Below are 22491 nucleotides of genomic sequence, written 5' to 3'. Positions count from 1 at the left end.
CACAGAACCTACAGAGGCAGGAAGGTCAGCTTTTATTTAATATTAATTTCTCTTATACTCAGGATTAAATGCTGTGCAAAGTTACTGAATTACCAATCTTTAGAGTGAGTTTCTAATAAAAGAAAATTACAAAATAATTATTTATAGAGTAAAACTGACTTGTCTCCTGATAGTCCAAACCAGTTCATGTGGTCCACTGGTGAAGGAACGAACCAGCCTTGGTAAATCCCACTTTTGGAGAAAAGAAAGCACTAATTACAAAAAGATCAAAGATTACGAAGGTCGGAATGTTTGGTTATCACTTGTTAGTTTTCCATCTAGCCAGAACTGATGGAACAAATTCTGGTTCATCTGTAACAAGCCCTATGTAGGACATGGGTGTAGAGGCCGCTTTTAGACAACAGGCTTGAGCAATGGAAACTTGATCAAGGCAAAAGGGCCCACAGTGACCCCCCCGGCCGAGTACAGAGGGGCCCAGCAGGTGACCCACCTCAGTATATCCATAGGCCCTAGCTGACCAATGGGCTACTCACAACCAGCCACAGTTGCCAAAAAAGGGAGAATTCCATACATCCCTGTTCCCGTACCTCCTCCCCTTCCTGATTTAAATACAGCCCCCACCCACTGCCAGGTTGCAGACAGCCTGCCTCTGCTGACTGCTTGCAGCTCCCCTGCAATGTATTCAAGAGACTTCTATCCCCTTTGTTCTGCCTTGGGTGAACGCTTTCTCCTCCTGTGCCACTGGCTTCCACCTGATTGTCACCCCACATTTGGGGGCCCCCATCCCATAGAGACAGACATCACAATGGGTACACTCTAGTCATTGTTAAAGAAAATCAAAACTCATTTACATGAAAGGATGCCTCTATGTCACCGATAGGTGAATTATAGAAAGGAAAAGGTTAGTAAAGGCTCTGCACCTAATACCAGCTTGTGTGTCAGAGGGGGGTTTCCCACACCAACAGGCATTTCTCCAGCACCAGCTGGGTGTCCTACAATTCAGCTCAACTCTGACACTGTCCACCTAGAGATAGTATCAGATCCCACAGGTTAAAGGCTCAGTCCTAGAAGGCTGCCCCCACCCCCCAGTTCTGACACTAATCACAATCTAGGTTGTCACCTGGGCTTCTGACTGACTGGCTGTAGATTGAAGGTTCTTACAGCCCCATTTGGGTTTGATTAGTTTGCTAGGGTGGCTCACAGAGTTCAGAGCAACATTGTACTTACTAGATCACTGGTTTATTATAAAAGGATAGAAGTCAGGAATAGCCAGATGGGAGAGTTGCATAGAGCAAGGTATGGGGAAGGGGTGTAGAGTTTCCATGTTCTCTCTGGGCACACCACTCACCCTGAATCTCCATGTATTCACCAACCTGGGAGTTTTTCCAACCTTGTCCTTTTGGGATTTTATGGACGCCTCATTACATACACATGATTGAAAAAATCACTGGCCATTGGTGATTGATCAACCTCCAGCTCTTCTCACCAACCTGGAGGTTTCAGGGGTGGGACTGAAAATTCCAACCCTCTAATCACATGGGTTGGTTCTGCTGGCATCTTTAGGCAAGGTCCAAAAGTTTCAGAGGGTTTTAGGAAGTCTGTGCCAGGAAGGGGGTCAAAGACTAACTATATAGTTATAAATTACAGTATCTCAGAGAAAAGGGAACAAAAACTTGCAAAGTTTACCTAGGGAAGGGGGAAGATCTGGAGGGAGAGAAGAAAGAAAGGGAGACTTGCTCTGTTTTCCATTTGCTCAGAAGGACCTGAATTCTCTGTACTGGTAAGTCTTCATGTATTACTTATGTGATAAAATTAAGCAACATTTTTTTTAAGATTTTATTTATTTTTGTTTATTTGAGAGAGAGAGCAAGGGGCAGGGCCGAGAGAGAGAGAGAGAAAATCTCAAGCAGACTCCAGGCTGAGCACAGAGCCTGACATGGGGCTTGATCTAAAGACCCTGATCAGGATCATGACCTGAGCAGAAGTCAAGAGTCAGATGCTTAATAGACTAAGCCACCCAGGTGCCCCAAGCAACATTTTAAAAGGGACAGAATTCAGCAGTTAATAGCAAAATGATAGTTGCCTTTCAGAGTTGATACAAAGATGCAATCAGTCACTCACTCACTGAGCTTGTGAGGTGCCAGGCACCAGGGCCTCGGGGACCAGCAAGTTGGGCAGTCCCTAACGTGACAGAGCTCTCATCATGATGGGAAAGACATGATAAACAGCTAAACCACAAGTCACTGTAGATGGAATTCAGTTTGGTAAATGTGCTCTTAGGGAGGGTGTCTGGGGATCCCCACTGCACAGAATGGCCTCCTTGGGGAAGTGAGCCAAAGCTGAGGCTGGAAGAGTGATGAACAGCCTGCTGGGCTTGCAGAGCCACCTGGGAAGATGAGGGGGCAGACTCAGGGGGAGAGCTCGGCATGTTTCAGAGAGAAGAAAAAAGTCCCCAGTACTGCATAACTGAGAATAGTCTCCCAATGCTGGTGAGGGATCAGGCTGGGTAAATTCCCAGACACCAGAGTGACAGGGCAAGTGAGGGTTGAACATCTTCAGAGGAGTTTCTTCTTAGGCCACGGGCCATGTTCGACTGCCTTGAGGGCCAGTCTGACCCTGAATGCAGTACATTTGGAAAATAAAAAAATTACTCAGGATCTTTTAAAAATATATTGGAAATTCCTTTTCTGGCTGACTTTGTGACCTGCTATCCTCCCCCAGCTGATTTCCAACTGCCTTTCCATTCCCTGTTCTGTTTTTCCCTTTCCTACTTTCCAGTGGTAAGGGATTAGTAAGCTCCTCAATGCTTCTTTATGCCAGAGCATCATTTTTCATCCCAAGGGTTGCAAACACCTGCAAGGGTGACTCACAAGAGGAGAGGAGCCAGGGCTTTCTGGCTGAGGAATGTAGGAGCCCTCAGACAGGGTCACATTGTTTCCACTCTCCCTGAAGGTACTGGAGCAGCCTGATTGTATTTTCTCTGGGATGCCGTCTGTGTCTCTTCCCAACTATTCTGTGAAGTACACAGGTAGGGAGAAGGGAGAGAAAGGGCTCTCAGCAGCCAGCCATTTGCATCCTTCTGGCATCTGAGGCTGCTTTGCTGATGCAGAACTCCTATCAGAACGTCCATTCGTGGGAGGGTCTGGAGCTCTTGTACCTGGGGTTACTGAAAGAATATTCAGTTAGCATTTTCTCTAAGACCACTTTTCTATTTTTTTTTAAAGATTTTATTTATTTATTTGAGAGAGAGAGAATGAGAGAGAGCACAGGAGAGAGGGGAGGGTCAGAGGGAGAAGCAGACTCCCTGCCGAGCAGGAAGCCCGATGCGGAACTCGATCCAGGGACTCCAGGATCATGACCTGAGCTGAAGGCAGTCGCTTAACCAACTGAGCCACCCAGGCGCCCAGACCACTTTTCTATTTTAAGTCAAATATTGCTTGACTCATCAAAGACTAGAGTCGTCACATTTTAATAGAAAGCATGGCTTTTGATTTGATGTCAAATATGGCTGGGCCCAAAGCCCAACACCTGAGGGATTCTGATCCTCACCTGAGATGCTGTTGCTTGTTTCAGAAAGATTAACATGTCTCAATGATCCAGCCTTTGCTGTGATAATAAACCCCAAGTTTCAGTGGTTTACAACCCAAGCATGTATTTCTCAATTGGGGTGTTGTAGGTTGGCTGGGCTGGGCTTCAGATGCCTTCTCACTTGGGGACGGAGGCAGAAGGAGAGATCCTCCATGGGATATGCTGTTCTCCTGGTGGAAGACAGGAGCACAAGAGGACTAGGAGACACTTGGGGTTGGAACTAGCACGCTGTCACTTCAGCCCACAGTCCACGGTCCAAAATCACTCCGAAGGGAGGGAGAGAAGGGTGAATATTTGCTTGACAATACAATTGCCACACTAAGCCAGGAACGTGTTAGGGCCTCAAAAGGTGTTAGCCTCCATCCTTTTCCCCATGCTTACAGTAGGAGTCAATGAACCAGTGGTGAGGATGATAAGCCAGCACTGTCGTCAACCCAACTTTTAGTGTCAAGCCAGGTGGCCAGTGATCACACTGGCCCCAACAACCTTGGCCTTCATCCCAGTCTTAGTGCCCCGAGCTTCCCACCAGCCTCAGTTTCCTTGTCCTTTCCAGATCCTTGCTTCACTCTTCCATGTGGTATGCCACTGAACTCGTGCCTTAGCTGGTGGTGGTCCCCACTTTCCACCTTCTCCATGATCCACCAGGCCCTGGGTCCACACAGATTCCTGCTATTCCAGTCCATTCTTAGCTGTGATTGCTAGGCCTGCTGTGAGTGTGTAGACAAGAATATGACATCAATCACCAACTTCTTTGTCATTGAAAAAGCATCTCAAACTACCAAAATAGGTGAAAACATAGGTCCATGGCCTAATGATTATATCACATGGCTATCTTCGGGTATAAGCTTATGCATTTTAATAAATTCTAGTTCTCAAATTATTTCTCAGTGATATTATTGTGGGGGTTAGGAGAGAGCGTGGGGTGGGCACAGAACTAGTTGGCAACCTGGCCTAATAAGAGATGGAAAATTAATAATAAGTGAGGTTGTGAGGACTTTGACTATCACTTGCTCCAAGTCCCTTATTTTACAAATAAGAAAACTGAGAGGTCCAGAGAACAGTCTATAGTAAATTATGATCAGAAACCAAGCCTCCAGAATCCTGGGCCAGAGCTCTTCCCACTGCACCAGAACAGAGTGGAAGAAATCTTTAGGCCACCAAATGTCCTGAACCCCAGAACAGGCTGTAAGAGAGCAGTTATGTTAATTTAGTCTTAAAGTGAAGAAAATATATTAAATGAGGCCCATGGCATGGATGAGAGCATCAGAATCAGTGGACACTGTCCAGGGGTGGGCAGCAATTTGGCTTCTACTACTTTGGCCTTAGGTATAAAATATAGTCCTGCCTGTGAGCATTCACGATCTTGAAGGGACTGGTTTAAGGAATCAAGACTTCAGGGGCGCCTGGGTGGCTCAGTCGTTAAGCGTCTGCCTTCAGCTGAGGTCATGATCTCAGGGTCCTGGGATCGAGCCCTGCGTCGGGCTCCCTGCTCTGCGGGAAGCCTGCTTCTCCCTCTCCCACTCCCCCAGCTTGTGCTTTCTCTCTCGCTGTGTCTCTCTCTGTCAAATAAATAAATAAAATTCTTAAAAAAAAAAAAGACTTTCAGCTGCATTCTGAGGACCTTCCTCTCCTTGCTAATGATTATGAGGATGATGAGCCCGAATATTGATGATGGTGTTTTCCATGCTTATATAGCCAAGGGCTTGGGGAGTGGGTGATCCTCACAGTCCTCTTGTGAGGGAATGATACGTCATCATCAGGAATTTCTAAAGGCACTCCTTGTGACAAGGGATAGCAGTCCACTACATGCAATAAATTGATACTCCTAGATTTTTAGTCCAATTATCAAATCAATATGATTAGCATGCAATTTCCTGAAAAAAAAATTACCAGTATATTTTAGGAGAATGAGCTGTCCCATGTATGGGATTATTTGAGTCAGAGTCATGGTATCTAGAAGCCCTTCCATAGGAATTAAAAAAAAAAAAGGAAAAAAGAAAAGGAACAGAACGGATGAATAGATGTTAAAGATACAAGACGGATTTCAACAATATTTTCAAGAGGCATATAGTCCAGTGGAGGGGTAGATATGCCAAGTGCCATCCACTGAGACTAATGGATGCAGGTGCCAGTGCACAGGTGGAAGAGTTCTCAATCTTCACAGGTGGATTGACTTGGAACATTCTGCCCTTCAACTGGCATTGACTCCCAACATTTTAACATTGATTATAAAGAGTTAACGTTCTGTAATGCACATTAGCCAGCAATCTATTTGTAGGAATTCTGTGAATCTTTTTGCAAATAGAGAGTATTTGTCTTATACGAACAAGTTAGCTCTGCATAAATCTATATTTAATTTTTCTGGCGTGGCTTTAGATAGATATTAGCGGGGAGTAGCAGGAGGTGGGGGCTCCAGTCCCCCGGGCTGAGCACTTCCATGCATTAGTAATGCATGCAGAATCTAGCAATGGTTTACTGAACACTTACTTGACACCGCACAGTGTGCAGAACACTGAGGGAGCATGGTGCAAATGTCTTTGCCCTCAGCAGCTATCGTGAGCAATGTTTAATTGTTAGCACTGAACCCGTTTCACAGTGTTTAAGCAGACTGTGAGCTGAAATGACTTCCTAAATCAGCATCTGACCTGGGACAGAAAGCCAGAATCTTGGCTCTTTTGATGGTCTGAGTCTGGAAAAAAATATTCCCATTCCAGCTTGTCATGATTAACTTCTCTGGAGTTTCTCTAGCAAAGAGGACATTGGCTGGTCTGAAGCAAAGCAAAATGAATTAAAGCTTAAAATTCCTTTAAAAAATTTTCTTATGTGAACCAGAAATCTGGGCTCCTCTGTAACTATGAGTATTGCCTTCCCATCCTGTGTGAGTCACATCTGGGCCCGCAGGTGTCTGGCCCTCTGCAAGAGTCCTTCCTCAGACACCTCAAATCCCCACACTGGCCTTTGTGAGGCCACAAAGTCTGTGGAGGTTTACAAAGGAAACAGGAGACATTCTGAGGCCCATAAACCAGTGCAACCTTGAGGTTTTTAAAGCTATGGTAAGACACACATAACACAAATTTTTTCACTTTAGTCATGGCAAACAGAGGCATATTTGCTTAGGATTTTTGAGCTGAGACTATTTTTTCTAGTTAATGATGGGTCTTGCACTTTGAGCCCATCTGAGAGTCCCAGGGCATGTTAAATCTCTAGGAAAGTTTCTAATAGCTACCTTATTGCCCCAGGGGCCCTGTAGAGAGAAAGAGAGCTGCTTTAGACAGGTCCTTTAATTTCTTTTATTATATTTTAATGGTAATAAAATACCATCTTTACAATTTTTAAGTGTGCAGGGGCATTAAGTACACTCACATTGTTGTGTGAGGGAGCTCAGAATGAATCACCCTGGAAGCATCACTACGGCATGCAGATTGTCTTGAGCTGAAAACCATCAAGGATCAAAAGACTCAGGAAGAAGCTTTGATCTTCTCCCTAAATGTCTAAAAGAATTTAGTTGGAAGACCTGCTCCAGGACAGGAGCTATCACCATAGATAACTACAATATAATATGAATGAGGGGTAGTACACAGGGAGGAGGAATTTTAACCAATAGATTGTTTGTGTCCTGTCGTTTCTGAATAGCCCAGTGAACATGTGTTTACCAAACATTTACCCCTTTTCATCTTCCTGTGCATTGTTTTCATTCCCTTGGAAATCCCAGACCCCATTCCCCTTCTTAGTTCAGGACAACATTTATACCTCCTTTTGCCTGTCTTTGGAATTTCATGTTTTTGTGGATTCCCTGTACTTATGAAATTAAATGTTATCTTCTCCAGTTAATCTGTCTTCTGTCAATTTAATTCTTAGGCCTGCTAGAAAAACCTTGAAGGGTAGAATAGTTTTTCCTTCCCACATGTGCAACCATCACCACCATCCATCCCCAGAACTTTTTAATCTTCCCAAACTAAAACACAGTACTCATTAAACACTAACACCCGAATATTCTGACACCAACTAGCACTCTGGTCCCAATTCCAGTGTGTGAGTTTTTTCCTCACACCAAGCAATTCTGATACCAACTGCGTGTCTTATAATTCAATTCTGACACTATATAGCATCAGATCACAGGCTATGAGCTCAGTCCTATAAGACTGCTTTCCCATTCCCCATTTCAGATGCCAATTGATGCAAGTCCATGTTGTCACCTGGGCTTGTGACCAAATAATTCCCTTGACCCCTCCTCAGATTTGATTAATTTGCTGGAGCAGCTCACAGAACTCAGGAAACATTTACTTACTAGATTACCAATTTATTATAAAAGAATATAACTTAGGAATAGTCAGATCAAAGAGATGCAAAGAACAAGGTATGTGGGAAGGTTGTGGAGTTTCCATGCCCTCTCCAGGCTCACCACTCTCCCCAGATTGCCACATGGTCACCAACCCAGAACTTCTCTGAGCCCACTCCTTTTTAGGTTTTCATGGAGACTTCATTACATGAGCGCGGCTGATTAAATCACTGGCCATTGGTGATTGATTTAATCTCCAGCCTTACTCCCCTCCTGGACGTCAGGGGGGTGGAGCTAAAAGTTCCAACCCTCCAATCACATGGTTGGTTCTCCTGATAACCAGCCCCCATCTTTAGGTGCTCTCTGACAGTCACTTCATTAACATAACAAAAGATACCTCTATGATCGCTCTAGTTGCTTAGGAAATTCCAAGGGTTTAGGAGCTCTGTGGTATGAACAGAGAAGACCAAATACATATTTTTTTATGTAAATCAATATCACAGTGATTTATAGAGCGAGCCCTTCTTCCCCCAGCCCCTGGCAATCACCACCCTACTTTCTTTCTCTATGAATTGTATCTGACTACTCTAGGTACTTCATTTAAGTGGAATCATAAAATATTTATTCTTTTATGATTGGCTTATTTCATTTAGCATAATGTCCTCAAGTTTCATCCAGATTGTTGCTTGGGTAAGAATTTCCTCCCTTTTTAAGGCTGAATAATACTCCACTGTATGTATATACCACATTTTGTTTATTCATTTATTCATCAGTGGGCATGTGGGTTGCTTCTACCTTTTGACTACGATGAATGATGCTTCTATGAACATGGGTATACAAAGCCTCGAATTTTTTTTTAAGATTTTATTTATTTATTTGACAGAGACATAGCAAGAGAGGGAACACAAGCAAGGGGAGTGGGAGAGGGAGAAGCAGGCTTCCCACAGAGCAGGGAGCCCGATGTGGGGCTCGATCCCAGGACCCTGGGATCATGACCTGAGCCAAAGGCAGACACTTAATGACTGAGCCACCCAGGCACCCCCATAAAGCCTTGAATTTTTAAAGGAGGCTTTTATTCACACTTTGCAAGCTTCAGAAAAATGTAGTTGTCTATATCAAAGACAGATTTTTACTTTTTAATATTCAGAATCTCTTGGCAGGATGAGTCAGCAGGGTGGAAAAGGAAGATCAGAGATCTAGGAGAATCAGAAGCAGCAATCCTCTAGAATCCAAATAAGGGCTTTGTTTTCCTCTTTTGATGAGGAAAGGATGGCAATCACCTCAAATGTTAAAGAATGAGCACCAATTTGGAAGAGGACAGAAAAGATGCTTTGGGATGTGCTATTTAAGAATTCATTGGGGAGGGGCGCCTGGGTGGCTCAGTGGTTAAGTGTCTGCCTTCAGCTCAGGTCATGATCCCAGGGTCCTGGGATCGAGCCCCGCATCCGGCTCCCTGCTCCGCGGGGCGCCTGCTTCTCCCTCTCCCACTCTCCCTGCTTATGTTTCCTCTCTCGCTGTGTCTCTCTCTGTCAAATAAATGAATAAAATCTTTAAAAAAAAAAAAAAAAGAATTCATTGGGGCGCCTGGGTGGCTCAGTTGGTTGGGCGACTGCCTTCGGCTTAGGTCATGATCCCAGGGTTCTGGGATCGAGTCCCACATCGGGCTCCCGGCTCAGCGGGAAGCCTGCTTCTCCCTCTCCCACTCCCCCTGCTTGTGTTCCTGCTCTCGCTGTCTCTGTCTCTGTCAAATAAATAAATAAAATCTTTAAAAAAAAAAAAAAAGAATTCATTGCTGACCTTAGCAAGAACCATTTTATCCCATTAATTATTGAGACAGATGCCAGATTGCAAAGGTTGAAAGAGGTTTGATGAGAATTTGGAAACAGTGAGAAGTAGTGAACTTCTCTTTTGAGAAGTTCAAGGTGCACAAGGAGGAGAAAGCCAGGCACTGGCCACATAGGCGACTGGTAGTGAGAAGAAACTAATGTCATTTGAAGTTCTAAACATCATCTTGTTTAATCATCAAAGCAATCCTCTTATGGTGGCTTCTATTTCATTCATTTTCAAATTAAGAATCTGAGCATCAGAAAGGTTAAGTAACCTATTAAGTAAGCAAGATTAGAACCCAAGACCTTCTAACTCCAGAATACTGTGACATATGCCTGGAGGAGCCAAACAAAGGTCATTTGTTTCAGGATGGGGAGATGAAAGATGATTATAGACTACAAAGAGCAAGTCCTCTGTTGTGTCCATTTCATGCACAATCTCTGACTACCTCCTGTATTTACTCATCCGGTCTCCTGCTATCCTGATTCCAACACTCCTTCAACCTCCCAGAACAGAAGTAGCTCAACTCTTCCTTTTCACTGTGTCTCCCTCCATCCCCATTCTTCCTTCCCAGGATATATTGCCGTCAACCTTCCTAACCACTTCCCTGCTGGTACCTTCTCTCCTGCCTCCCTGGTTTAGTCTTGCTTGCTTGACAAACCCATGCAGGTGGGTGGCTGGACAAAAATGTACACCTACTCATGACAGCAAGTCCCATGTGGACTATTACAAGTGAAGAGCAATCATGCCATTTCTCTCCTCTATTCAGTCTCCTACTCACCTAGGTGACTCTCACATCTCTTCCCCATGCTCACTTTTGGCTGGAGACCTTTCTTCCTATTCTAACAAGATTAAATTTAGCAACACAGACAACATTTGTGACCTTGATATGAGGATTTTCTATAGTGTACTGAGATTAAAGTTGAATCACAGTGGGTTTAAGAGAGAACAGAAGAAGAGGAATTGGAGGCAGTAGGTAGAGACAAATCTTTCCTGGAGGTTTGTGACAAAGCCCAAGCAAAGGAGCAAAGGTTGGAAAGGGAAGCGGGGACAAGGTAATTCGTCCAAGTGCTGGGAATACAGTAGTGCAGAAAATCCCTGCCACCGATGCCCTCCAACGCATAGAATCCTCACTCTTGGGCCCCTTCCAGTCTTCCCAAAGGAGACCGTGGAATAAGGAGGTAAGAATTGGAAGGAAGATCTCCAGAAATAAGGGATTTCCTTCCCAACTAAAAGCAACACTCCAGTTCCACTCATTCCTTCATGAAAGGAAGGCTCCACAGAGGAATCCTGGATTATCCTGGAGACATCATTCCATTGTTAGATAAACCAGAGTCTGAAACAATCTCTACTCCCCTTCACCTCTGTGTCCCTTAGCCTGTTTGGGCCATCATCTGTCTCGGCTGGTTCAAACTCAAAGCCAGGTGTGGCTTGGATTTGTTTGGTTTTGGTGGATGGGTAATTAAAATGAGGTTTAGCCTTTAGCAATGAATATACTTTGCCATTCTATTCCCAAGGATGAATCAGGACTCGGAATTGACCATGACATTAAAAGCAGTTCCAAACTTATTCTGCTATTTCCCAATCCTTTGAGAAGAAGTATCAGGGTGAGGAAAGGCATACTTTGTATTTCCAACCATCACTCCAGGGATCATGGAGAAGCCCATGGGTGAAGGTGGCAGGAAATTAGGAGAGAAGTAGCTGGGAAAATGAGCAGAGGCTTTGGTGTCAGGTTAGGATGATGGGACTTTATTTTATGGTAAGATAAGAGCATAAAACCATTTTAAGGAGGGAAGTTCCATGATCAGAGCTTAGTTTATAAAGATTACTCTTTTTTTTTAAGATTTTATTTATTTATTTATTTGACAGAGACAGAGATAGCGAGAGCAGGAACACAAGCAGCAGGAGTGGGAGAGGGAGAGCAGGCTTCCCGCTGAGGAGGGAGCCCGATGTGGGACTCGATCCCAGGACCCTGGGATCATGACCTGAGCCGAAGGCAGACTCTTAACGACTGAGCCACCCAGGCGCCCTATAAAGATTACTCTTAAGATATGCCTTGGGAGTGTTAAAGGACAAAGTGAGATGATCAGATTTTCCTTTTAGAAAGAATCACTTGTCTAAAAGGAGCTAAAGAAGTCTTAGAGGTATCTAAGGAGGGTACCAATGTAAGGTTTTAAGTAGAAGAGTGACAAGATGAAATATGCATTTTAAAAGAATCACTACTCTAAAGAAGCTTAAAAAGGTATAAATGGCTAAGTGGGGAGCCAGAGGAAACTTGGAATCAGAGTAAGATCCAAGGCCTCCACCATGTCCTCCATCTGCTTCATCTGCCATGGCTGCAGGCAGCCCATGAAGCCGGATCAGTCCATGGGGACCTTGGGTCTCGAGACCACCCAAGAATCTGCAGCTTCCACATTCACCTCAGCTCAGCAGGAGCCAGGAGAAACCCTGGAGGGTGGCCCTACCTCCAAGGTGAAGGACAGTGAAAAGCTCCAGGATGGTGCCTCCTGTTCTACCCTCCCTGGTGATGGCAAGATGTCAAGGGACAGTTCTAACAAGTTCATCTTGCTTGGAAAGTTTGACTCTGGAAGAACGCTCAATAATATCCAGAAGACTGCTAGGGACATTTTTGACATCCTCACTGGTGAAAAAGATATGGACAACCCCCTCTGTGAGGACTGTACTGACAAACTTTTAGAGCAGGTGGACACCTGACTCATTATTGTAGAATCTGAGAACCAGAACTACAAATATTGGATGGGGAGGATACGTGAGGAGGAGATGAAGACACTGCAGGAGGAGCTGGAGGGCTTGGAGCTGGAGGAGGTGAGGCTGATCCAGGAGCTGAAGGAGGTGGAGAAGAACCAAGAAAGAATAGCAGAAGATCTTGAGGCAGCCTGGGCAGAGACTAAAATGCTGGACCAGCAAGATGAGCAGTACTGGAGGGACTATAGTAACTTGCAATGGCAACAACTGGAACTGCAGGACGAGCTGAAGAGCATAAAGAACCAGCTGAGACATGCCCAGATCCAGTGGGGCCGGCTGAAGAAGACCAATGCCTTCAGTGCCACCTTTGAGATCAGGCATGATGGCCCTGTGGGCATCATCAATGGCTTCAGATTGGGCTGCCTCCCCACCATTTCCGTGAGCTGGAAGGAGATTAACATGGCCTGGGGCCAGACAGCCTTGCTGCTCCTTGCCCTGTCCAATAAGATTGGGCTGGAGTTTCAGAGGTATCAACTCGTCCCCTGTGGAAACCGGTCCTATCTGAAGTCTTTAACAGATGACCCTGTTGAGCTGCCATTGTTCTACATTGTAGCGCAGAGAACTCACTTGCATGTCAAATTTGACCAGGCAATGATGGCTTTTTTGGACTGCATGCAGCAGTTCAAGGAGGAGGCTGAGAAAGGCAAGTGGGGTCTTTGCCTGCCCTGCAGGATTCATGTGGAGAGTGGCCTAATGGAAGACTCTGGAAGCAGCAGTGAGTACTATTCCATCAGAACCCATTTGAACACGGAGGAGCAGTGGACAAAGGCACTCAAGCTCATGCTTATAAATTTTAAGTGTAGTCTCGCTTGGGTCTCTTTAAGATATCAAGAATAACTTTTTCTTTTATGAGGGAGAGGGAGATTTTTTTTGCTTTAAAATATTTTATTTGTGAAAAGTAACAAATTGTAAAATTGAAAGATATAACATGCTTATAATTTTAAAAATGAATGGCAACCCAAGCATTAATTGTTCAGAGCAAACCAAGTTATTACTATCTTCCCCTGCACGTCTTTGTCCTCTCTTCCTTGTACTTTTCTCTTCCCTCCTTCCCCACCTTAACGAATATCCAAAATGGCAGTAAAGATTGAATTACAAGATGACCAGTTTACTAGTACAAAAAAAGGATCAAGAGATGCAGAGGGAAAGTACTAGGGTGGGGCTGAGGGAAGGGGGGTTGTGAGGAGAAAGCTGGAGTCTTCATAAAAGTATTTGGGCCACTAATGTATGTAGTGGGACTTTTGCGGGGAGGGCGAATATTCAAAGATATATTTAAGTTTTTGCTGCAATATATAGTGTAAACCCCTCCTTCATCCCTGAAAAGCTTTCAGTAAGTTTCTACATTTTCTTCAGTGATTTAAAATGAGAAGTGATACTGGGTTGTGCCATTATGTTGAGAACTGACCTGGTGGGGGTGTGGCCAAAGAGGACTGGTAACGTCTTGGCTCATAGTTCAATCTATTTATCAGTTGAGAGTCATCAGGTGAACCCTTACAGAGACCTGAATATTTAAAAGTCAGCAGGGGTGGGGCCACCTGGGTGGCTCAGTCATTGAAACATCTGCCTTTGGCTCAGGTCATGATTTCAGGGTCCTGGGATTGAGCTCCAAGTTGGGATCCCTGCTTAGGGGAGAGTCTACTTCTCCTTCTCCCTCTGCCCCTCCCCCACACTCATGCTCTTGCTAGGTTGCTTTGTCAAATAAAATCTTTAAAAAAATAAAAGGAGTCGGCCAGAGAACTTTTTAGAAATGCAAATTGTATCGTATTTTTCACCTGCTGCTTCATTGCTCTCAGGATAAAATTCAGCCCTGGGTCCCTCTGTGTCTCTCCAGACTCACCTCACTTCTTCCAGCACCTTCTTATTCCAACACGTGCTAAGTCCAAACTTCCTCTGCCTTTTGCCCAAGCTCTTCCTTATGTGTCAGGGTCTTTTAACAAAACTAAAACTTCCCGAGAGCTACTTTAGCTTTGTAGTCTAGTTAGTGCCTAGAATAGCACCTGCCTCATATATACTAAGCATCTATAAATAGAAGTCATTGTGGAAAATGAGAAAAGGGAGGTGATTCATTTGTCACAGACTAAGATACCAGGAAATTGATTAAATAAAGGTCTAAGCCTATGATGGAAGACCATGTAGGTATTAAGATGTTATAGAGAAATATTTAATTATGTGACATTTAATGGCAATGCTTATAATACAGTAAGTAAAAAGATTAAATTATAAAACATAATATGAAAACTCAGAAAAGTAGAGAAAAATCCAAAAAAATGTATCCCTTGAATATAATGGTACTTGCATTAAGTTTTGTGTTTAAAAAAACTCTCTATCCCCTTGCGATTAGGAAAGAGACAGGATACTGGTTATCAGCATTTCTTTTTTTTTTTTTTTTTAATTATGTTATGTTATTCACCATACAATACATCATTAGTAAGCATTTCTATTTAACATGTGTTGGTGATCCTAGCTGGTGTAATAAATAAAAAATTAAAGGTCTAGAGACAAGAAGGGAAAAGTTATTTTCATATCAAATAACTATAACGGTATCAAAATTAATCAACAGATAAATGGTTAGAATTAAGTCAATTAAGAAATTCAGTAACCACAAAGTAAATACAAAAATAAAATATTTTTATATAAAGGCAACAATTAGAAAAAGAACTTTGAAGGGTACCTGGGTGGCTCAGTCAGTTAAGCCTTCCAACTTCTCTATTTCAGCTCAGGTCATGATCTCCGGGTGCTGAGATGAAGCCTCGCCCAGGGCTCTGTGCTCAGTACGGGGTCCGCTTGAGATTCTCTTCCTCTGCCCCTCTTCCTCCTTGCATGTGCGCACTCTCTCTCTCAGAGAAATTAAAAAAAAAGAACTTTGAAATGGTTCAAATCATCAAATGCTTAAGAATAATCTGACAAAAGGCCCTTAGCATAGAAAGCTATGTTATCAATTGCCCCTAGAGCAGAATTTGGCAAATTTTTTTCTATAAAAGGCCAAACAGTAAATATTTTAGGATTTTTGGTCCATGTGATCCTGTTACAACTACTTGTTCATGCCATTAAAGAGTAAAACCAGCCCCAGAAAATATGTAAATGGGCATAGCTGTGTTCTAGTGAGACTAGATCCATCAAAGCAGGCTGGATTTGGCCCATGGGTCATAGTTCGCTGCCCCTCCATCTGGACGATAGTCTTCATTGAGTCATGGACTTACCTCCTTTTGCAGTGCGTCCCTAACTGCCTGCACAATGCCGGCCACTAGTAGATGCTCAATGCAGAGCCGAATGAATAAATTACTGAATTATAGTGAGTGGTGGGATTGTGGGAAATTTTATTTTCTTCTTTGTGGTTTATAAATATTCTCTGGTGTGTATGTATTTGTATTATAATAAAAGAAATGAAAGGCTGTGACTAGACATCAAGTTAATCTGCTGTTACGTTATTCTGCCCCATTTTGTGACTATCCATCTCCATCCCCAACCCCCACTTCCTGCCAAATTTCTCACACAGGCACATATTTTCCATTGAAATCATTTGAATGGCAGACCCTATGAGGCCAAGACAATTTAGGCACCTGAAATAAAAGGTAAATCAGTTTAGTTTTTTTCTTTTTACATGTGTGTGGTAAGAACACTTACCATGAGATTTACCTTCTTACTGGATTTTAAGTGTGCAGTATAAAATTGTTAACTATATTATAGATACTATGTTATACTGTCGGTGGCTAGAACTTAATCAACTTGCACAATTGAAACTACACCCATTCAATAGCAGCTCCCCATTTCCCCCTCCCTTTAGCCCCTGGCAACCACCATTCTACCCTTTGCTTTTATGTGTCTGACTCTATGATACTTCATAAAGGGGGAATCATAACTGTGCAGTTATAGGGCAGTATTTGTCCTGTGATTGACTTAGGTAAATCACTTTTGGAAAAAAAGTTCTAGTTTTCTCAAAATGAGGTCTGGAACAGCCGCACCAGCATTAACTAAGAGCATGTAAGACATGCAAATTTTCAGGCCACCCCAGACACACTTAATTACAATTTTTAGTTTAATAAAGGAAGAATTTGGAATGAACATAGAGGCATGGACAGGGAAAAGCCAGGAGCTCAGTGTCAGCAGGGCTGGAACCCAGTGTTTGTTGCAGGTGGGGTGGGGACGGAGCTTGATGCTCAGGGAGAGAAGATGGAAAGGTTGGAAAGATCACTCTTGGAGGGCCATCAGTGCCCTGCCAAGGAGTTTAAATTTCTAGTCAGTGCAGAGCCACCCACCCCCACCCACCCTGGCCATGGCAGACTAGTCCAAGAAGTCACAGATTCACTTTTAAAAGCCATGTAGACTACAGAGGAGTGACCGCTGGTCAAGTCAGCAAGCTGGGAGTGGGGTGTCCTCCAAAACACCAGTCCTAGAGGAACTCATGAAGGGAATGGCAGTGACAGTTAGCAAATTAGGCAAATAAACAGAAGTGAGAAAGAGAAAAGAGGAAAGGTTTCCAGAAAGTCAAGAGAAGAAAGACAATTAGGCAATTAGGAAGTTTTTACTGGTTTTGATGAGAGACTTCTCAGAGCAGTGAGGGTGGGATCCAGCTGGCAGTAGATGGAAGAATGAAAGGCAAAGAAGTAGAGACAGTGAATGCAGACAATTTTTTTGAGACCTTTGACCACTGGGACAAGGACATAGATGAAGCAGGAACTTTGAAACTGGGACAAATCTGAGTTTTTACGGTATAAGGATGGACAAAGAAGAGAAAGAATAACAATACAGTGTGTGCATGACATAAATTGATAATGTGAGACAAGAAGGTAGAAGTCTAACTGTGAAGGAGGTTGGGAGGATCATTTTCGGACAGGAGGAAATATGTCTGAGACTAGTGAGGTGGGAGGGGGTCCAGATATGGATCATTTGTCACAGGGTATGGGTTGTTAACAGGAAGTAGCTCAGGCAACTTTGAAGAGATTGATGGAAGGAGGGTGCACATGGAGGGGTAAACTGGGATTGTGAAGGAAGCTGTAAACCAAGTTCCAAAGCCTTCAGCAAATGAGGGGGAGTGTGGGCCATAGATGACAGTTGAAAGAAGGTGGGAAGTTTATCATGGAGCAGGAACCATAAAGTGGATTGCAGTGAAATTCAAGACCAGAAGAAGGATCTGAAGAAAGACAATGGAGAGAAGTGTGGTTACGGTGTGTGAGAGGAAAGGTCTTAGAAGCATTGAAGTTGCGCCTGTGGCCAAGGATAACAAACGAAAGGCATGCCTGGATTGCCTGCCATCATGTTTATGGCCAGTGAAGTTTGAGGTTTCCACTGGTGTCGAGAGTATCAAGAGTTTTGCTTACACCTTCTTTGTTCCATTGCTCTAATGAGAAGCTGGAGGTGGTCTGGGACCTCTGATTAGAATTCACCAAAGAGTGAGGAGGGTCATTTGGGTCCTGGATACTTATCACCCACAGGACAGTTGACATTTAGAGTTCTGGGGCTTTGTAGAAAAGAGTCAAAGAGGTCTGATGCCACTTGAAAGAAAAACCCTTCACTAGAGTTTTCTTCACGTGCTTGGGAGGAAGCTGGTTGAATCCCAGATGGTTGCCTCCTGATGGAATCACGGTGGCTTCCAGTGAGCAGTTAGTAATTCTATTTGTGGCTACCTAGGAGAGCTTGGGTCAGCTTCTAGACAATAGTCTTGGAGTAGAACTTGCTACAGGGATTTAGACAGGGGTTGGAGTCCATTGACATGGCTAGAAAGCCATGGCTAGTCTACAGATTTCAACAGTAGAGGGGAAACAAGCCTTGAATAGAATTCTCCTCAATGGGTCATCTTAGGAGAGACATTTAAACTCAAAAGAGCCGCACACTCAAATGTCCTTAGCTAGAGCCAAGACAGTAACAAAGCGTGGCCTGGCACACGTCTTATCTGAAGGGGTCAAGGACTTTACGGCTCCAACCAGTTCCAACCTGGAATCCTAGGTCCCTGCATCGAGGCTTCCAACTTTTCAGGAGAACCTAGATATCTAGATTTTAAGAAGAAATCCTTTGGTTTCTGAATCACAGTATCTAATTAAAATATTTGAAAACATTTTGGGTGAAATGAAACGGGTTTGGGGCCACATGTGGCCCTAAGGCCATTAATTTGCAACCTCTGGCTTATTTCACATGGTTGGCCTGAGAAGTGAGATAAAGTTTATGAAAGACTTTTGTCAGTGAAAAAAATCCTATAAGAACAACAGGTTATTTTTTTCTTGAGAAGGTTAATTGGAATAAGGAAAGACCTCTGCTTCTTAGAGGTGGAGAATTGGGGTATTGGATATTTGTAATGCTTCGGCTTCAATCAGCAACTTGTAATAAGTAAGATATAACACATCTTCCAGATCTTCGAAGATTTGTCTTAAAGAGGTTAGTATCAGGCATCAGGCACAGGGGGACAAGTTTATCATATTTCTTTTCTTTTCTTTCTTTTTTTTTTAGAGAGAGGGGGGTGAAAGGAGGGGTAGAGGGAGAGACAGAATCCCAAGCAGACTCCATGCCCAGTGCAGAGCTCAATGCGGGGCTCCATGCCAAGCTCAACGCAGGGCTCGAGCTCATGACCTTCAGATCATGACCTGAGCTGAAATCAAGGGTCGGAGGCTTAACCGACTGAACCACCCAGGCACCCCTATCATATTTCTGATGATCATTCTATATGTGCTGATTTGCAAATCTTTATTTCATCACTCTATTTCAAATGTCATTTTATATCTACATAACCCCAATATCATAACCATATTAATACAATTATCAGTTATACCTTGGCTTCACCTAAAACTCGGGGAAAGAAACTAATTTACATATTGTCTCAAATGTCTTTCAGCAGTGAGTTTTGTCCATTTTAAGTTACCTATTGAGGGGAGGAGTGAAGTGGAAGGGATAGAAATGGATATAAGACTTTTTTGAGCATATTTTTCATAAGGTTTTAATTTTTGAATAATGTAAATGTTTCATGTATTCAAAAAATGTAAAAATACATCAAAGAGAAATATAAACCAATTGTAAAACTGATAATATAAACCTAATATATCAAATTTTAACATGGTAGAGAAAAGGATTAAGTACTTTTGTTAACAGTAATGTGACAGCATATTTTTAGTAGCTATACTCTAAAGATTAAAAGTAGTACAGTTAAGGGCACCTGGGTGGCTCAGTTGGTTAAATGTCCAGCTCTTGATTTTGGCTCAAGTCATGATCTCAGGGTCATGAGATTGAGCTCTGCATTGAGTCCCACCTTCAGGCTCCATGCTCAGCGGGGAGTCTGCTTGAGGCTCTCTCTCTCCCTCTCTCTCTGCCCCTCTACCCCACTCTCTCATGCTCTCTAAAATAATAAAAAAATCTTTAAAAAAAAAAAAAGGTACTACAGTTAAATATTAAGCATTGCCCTGTAGTTCTATTGGTAGTAGTAACATGATTTATAATTTTAAATTATTATTATTATTTTTAAAGATTTTATTTATTTGACAGACAGAGATAGTGAGAGCAGGAACCCAAGCAGGGGGAGTGGGAGAGGGAGAAGCAGGCTTCCCATTGAGCAGGGAGCCCGATGCGGGGCTTGATCCCAGGACCCTGGGATCATGACCTGAGGCGAAGGCAGGCACTTAACGACTGAGCCACCCAGGCACCCCTAATTTTAAATTATTTTATGTATATTGTAAGATAAAGCTATCAGTATTTGAACTGGAAATATTAGTATGAATTCTTGTGTGTGTTGTGTGTTTGTTTTCTTAGCTCTGTTTAACCAAAAGTTTTGGAAGCAACAAGCCGGTCATCCCAAGTGACCCAGTAACCAGATCTTGGTTTCTAAGTCCCATTCCCCAAGAAAAGGACACTTCTTAGAGAAAAGATGAAGAGCATGCTTCATCATTTCTGCTCCCATGTTGAATTTTAGCCATATCAGTGACCTCAGATCAAGACAAATGAGTGTTTTTCTCCTTCCGTTTCTGGTATCACTAGGAAGTCACAGATTCTTTTTTGGGAGGAACTGCAGTTCATTACCAGACAATAAGGGAAAATGTGTTTAGAGAAAAATGCCACTTCATAAATGTAGAAGGAACAATCGAATAGAAAATAACCATTTTGCAGTCCCTGAGGAAATCATTGCTTCAGGTAAGGGTAATCAGAGACGCTGAAGGAGGGTCCTGGGGAGGAGGAGATTTGTGGAGCGCCCAATGTTATCCCACAGACTGAGCAGCTCATTGACGTACATTTGTAATAAGAAGTTTGCTGCCACACTTTATTCGGGTTATCAAACCTAACATCATTAATCAGGAGATGATCTAATATTATGTGTCTCCTGACAGGATGTATTAACCTCACGGCATCACCTGTAAAGTCTTGTTACTGGAAAAGTTTAATGTAAATCTTACCGAGCCTCTAGACCTATTTTCCAATGTATTGGAACAAACAAAGTGCCATTACAAAGAAATAAACAGATTAATCCAAACAACTGGATGAGGTTTCAAAAAGTCACTATTTTTTTTAAAGTAGGAGGGGTGTATTAGATTAACAGAGACAAGATGTAACAACCAAATATAATGTTAATTAATCCAGAGAAAGAAGTCCTGTCAGCTGAGTGGGCCTGCCACTAACAGCTAGGCCATGGAGTTCTCCTGGCGAACATAAACAACTTCACAAAACAAAAATCAGGTCACTCTGTGACCAAGATGGAGCAAGACAAAAACCAGACCACTCTTCAATCCTCTCAAAGGACAGACAAAAACAAGAACATTGTCCAAACCACAAAAGTGGCCAAACATCTCCCTTCCCTGCTTTGTTCCTCCTGCTTCTAGAAAAAAAAATTAAGAAAATCATAAAATTGCCTTTGCTTTTTGTCAGCACCCAGTCCAGAGCAAAACCACCATACCCTGACCCCTTACCAAGGAGCATTTTCAGCCTTTCACAGGGCTCTTCCCTACCCCACCCACCCCTTGCAAAGAGCCAGTCAATCCAGCTTTGTTCAAGGCATGTTCCCGCAGAATCTGGAAGCAGGGCATCAACAGCTCAGACTAGATCCTGGTTTGGAAAAAATAAGACAACTGTAAGACATTTTGGGGAAGAATTATGGAAATCTGAATATAGTTTGGTATTAGGTAATATGTAGAAAACCATGAATTTTCTTAGGTGTGATAATGGTGTTGTCATTATGTTAGAGAATATAATTTTAATGTATAATTTTAATGTAATGAATTTTAATTTAGGCATAAGATGTGTGTTCAGTAGACTTTGAAGTGATTCAGCAAATTAAGAAAATGTATTCATAAAATCATTGTGGTGAAATGTTGAAACTTGGTGGTGAGTATGTATGTATTTATCATCCAATTTCTTCAACTTATTTTTTCAATGTGCACTTTTTTTTTTTTAAAGATTTTATTTATTTATTTGACAGAGAGAATGAGAGAGAGAGAGCACATGAGAGGGGGGAGGGGCAGAGGGAGAAGCAGACTCCCTGCCGAGCAAGGAGCCCGATGCGGGACTCCAGGATCATGACCTGAGCCGAAGGCAGTCGCTCAACCAACTGAGCCACCCAGGCGCCCTAATGTGCACCTTTTTGAGATAATTGATGTATAACATTGTATTAAAGTGTACAACATAATGGTTTGATATATATATATCTATTGTATACATGATGCATAGATGCATAAATGATCACTAAAATAAGTGTAGTTAACATCCATTGCCACACATAGTTAAGCATTTTCTTGGGATGAGAACTTTTAGTCTTAGCAACTTTCAAATACACAATACAGTACTACTAATTATATCACCACGCTGTACATTACATCCCTAAAACTTATTTATCTTAGAACTGGAAGTTTCTATCTTTTGATCCCCTTCACCATCCCCCACCCCTTTCCCTACTAATCTTTACTCTGTATCTGAGTTTGGGGTTTTTTTTAGATTGCACATATAAGTGAGATTATATAGTATGCATCTTTCTCTGTCTCACTTATTCTTTAACTTTTTAAAACAAATTTACAAAAGACACACTTTTATAAATTTTTTTAATCTTGAAAAATGTCAGATTTAGA

General features: G+C 42.7%; 1 protein-coding gene across 1 annotated transcript; it reads left to right on the top strand.

The window, feature by feature from the left end:
• Positions 1-12033: 12033 nt before the first annotated feature.
• Positions 12034-13297, top strand: BECN2 (beclin 2). Its single transcript, XM_031018547.2, is given in 1 exon segment — positions 12034-13297. A coding segment is annotated over 1 exon segment (1254 nt). The 5' UTR covers positions 12034-12043.
• Positions 13298-22491: the final 9194 nt, after the last annotated feature.

This window comes from Leptonychotes weddellii, chromosome 6, assembly GCF_054177405.1.
Source record: "Leptonychotes weddellii isolate Sample4059 chromosome 6, ASM5417740v2, whole genome shotgun sequence".
In the NCBI taxonomy this organism is placed as follows: Eukaryota; Metazoa; Chordata; class Mammalia; order Carnivora; family Phocidae; genus Leptonychotes; species Leptonychotes weddellii.
This window is presented reverse-complemented; position numbering and strand designations above follow the sequence as displayed.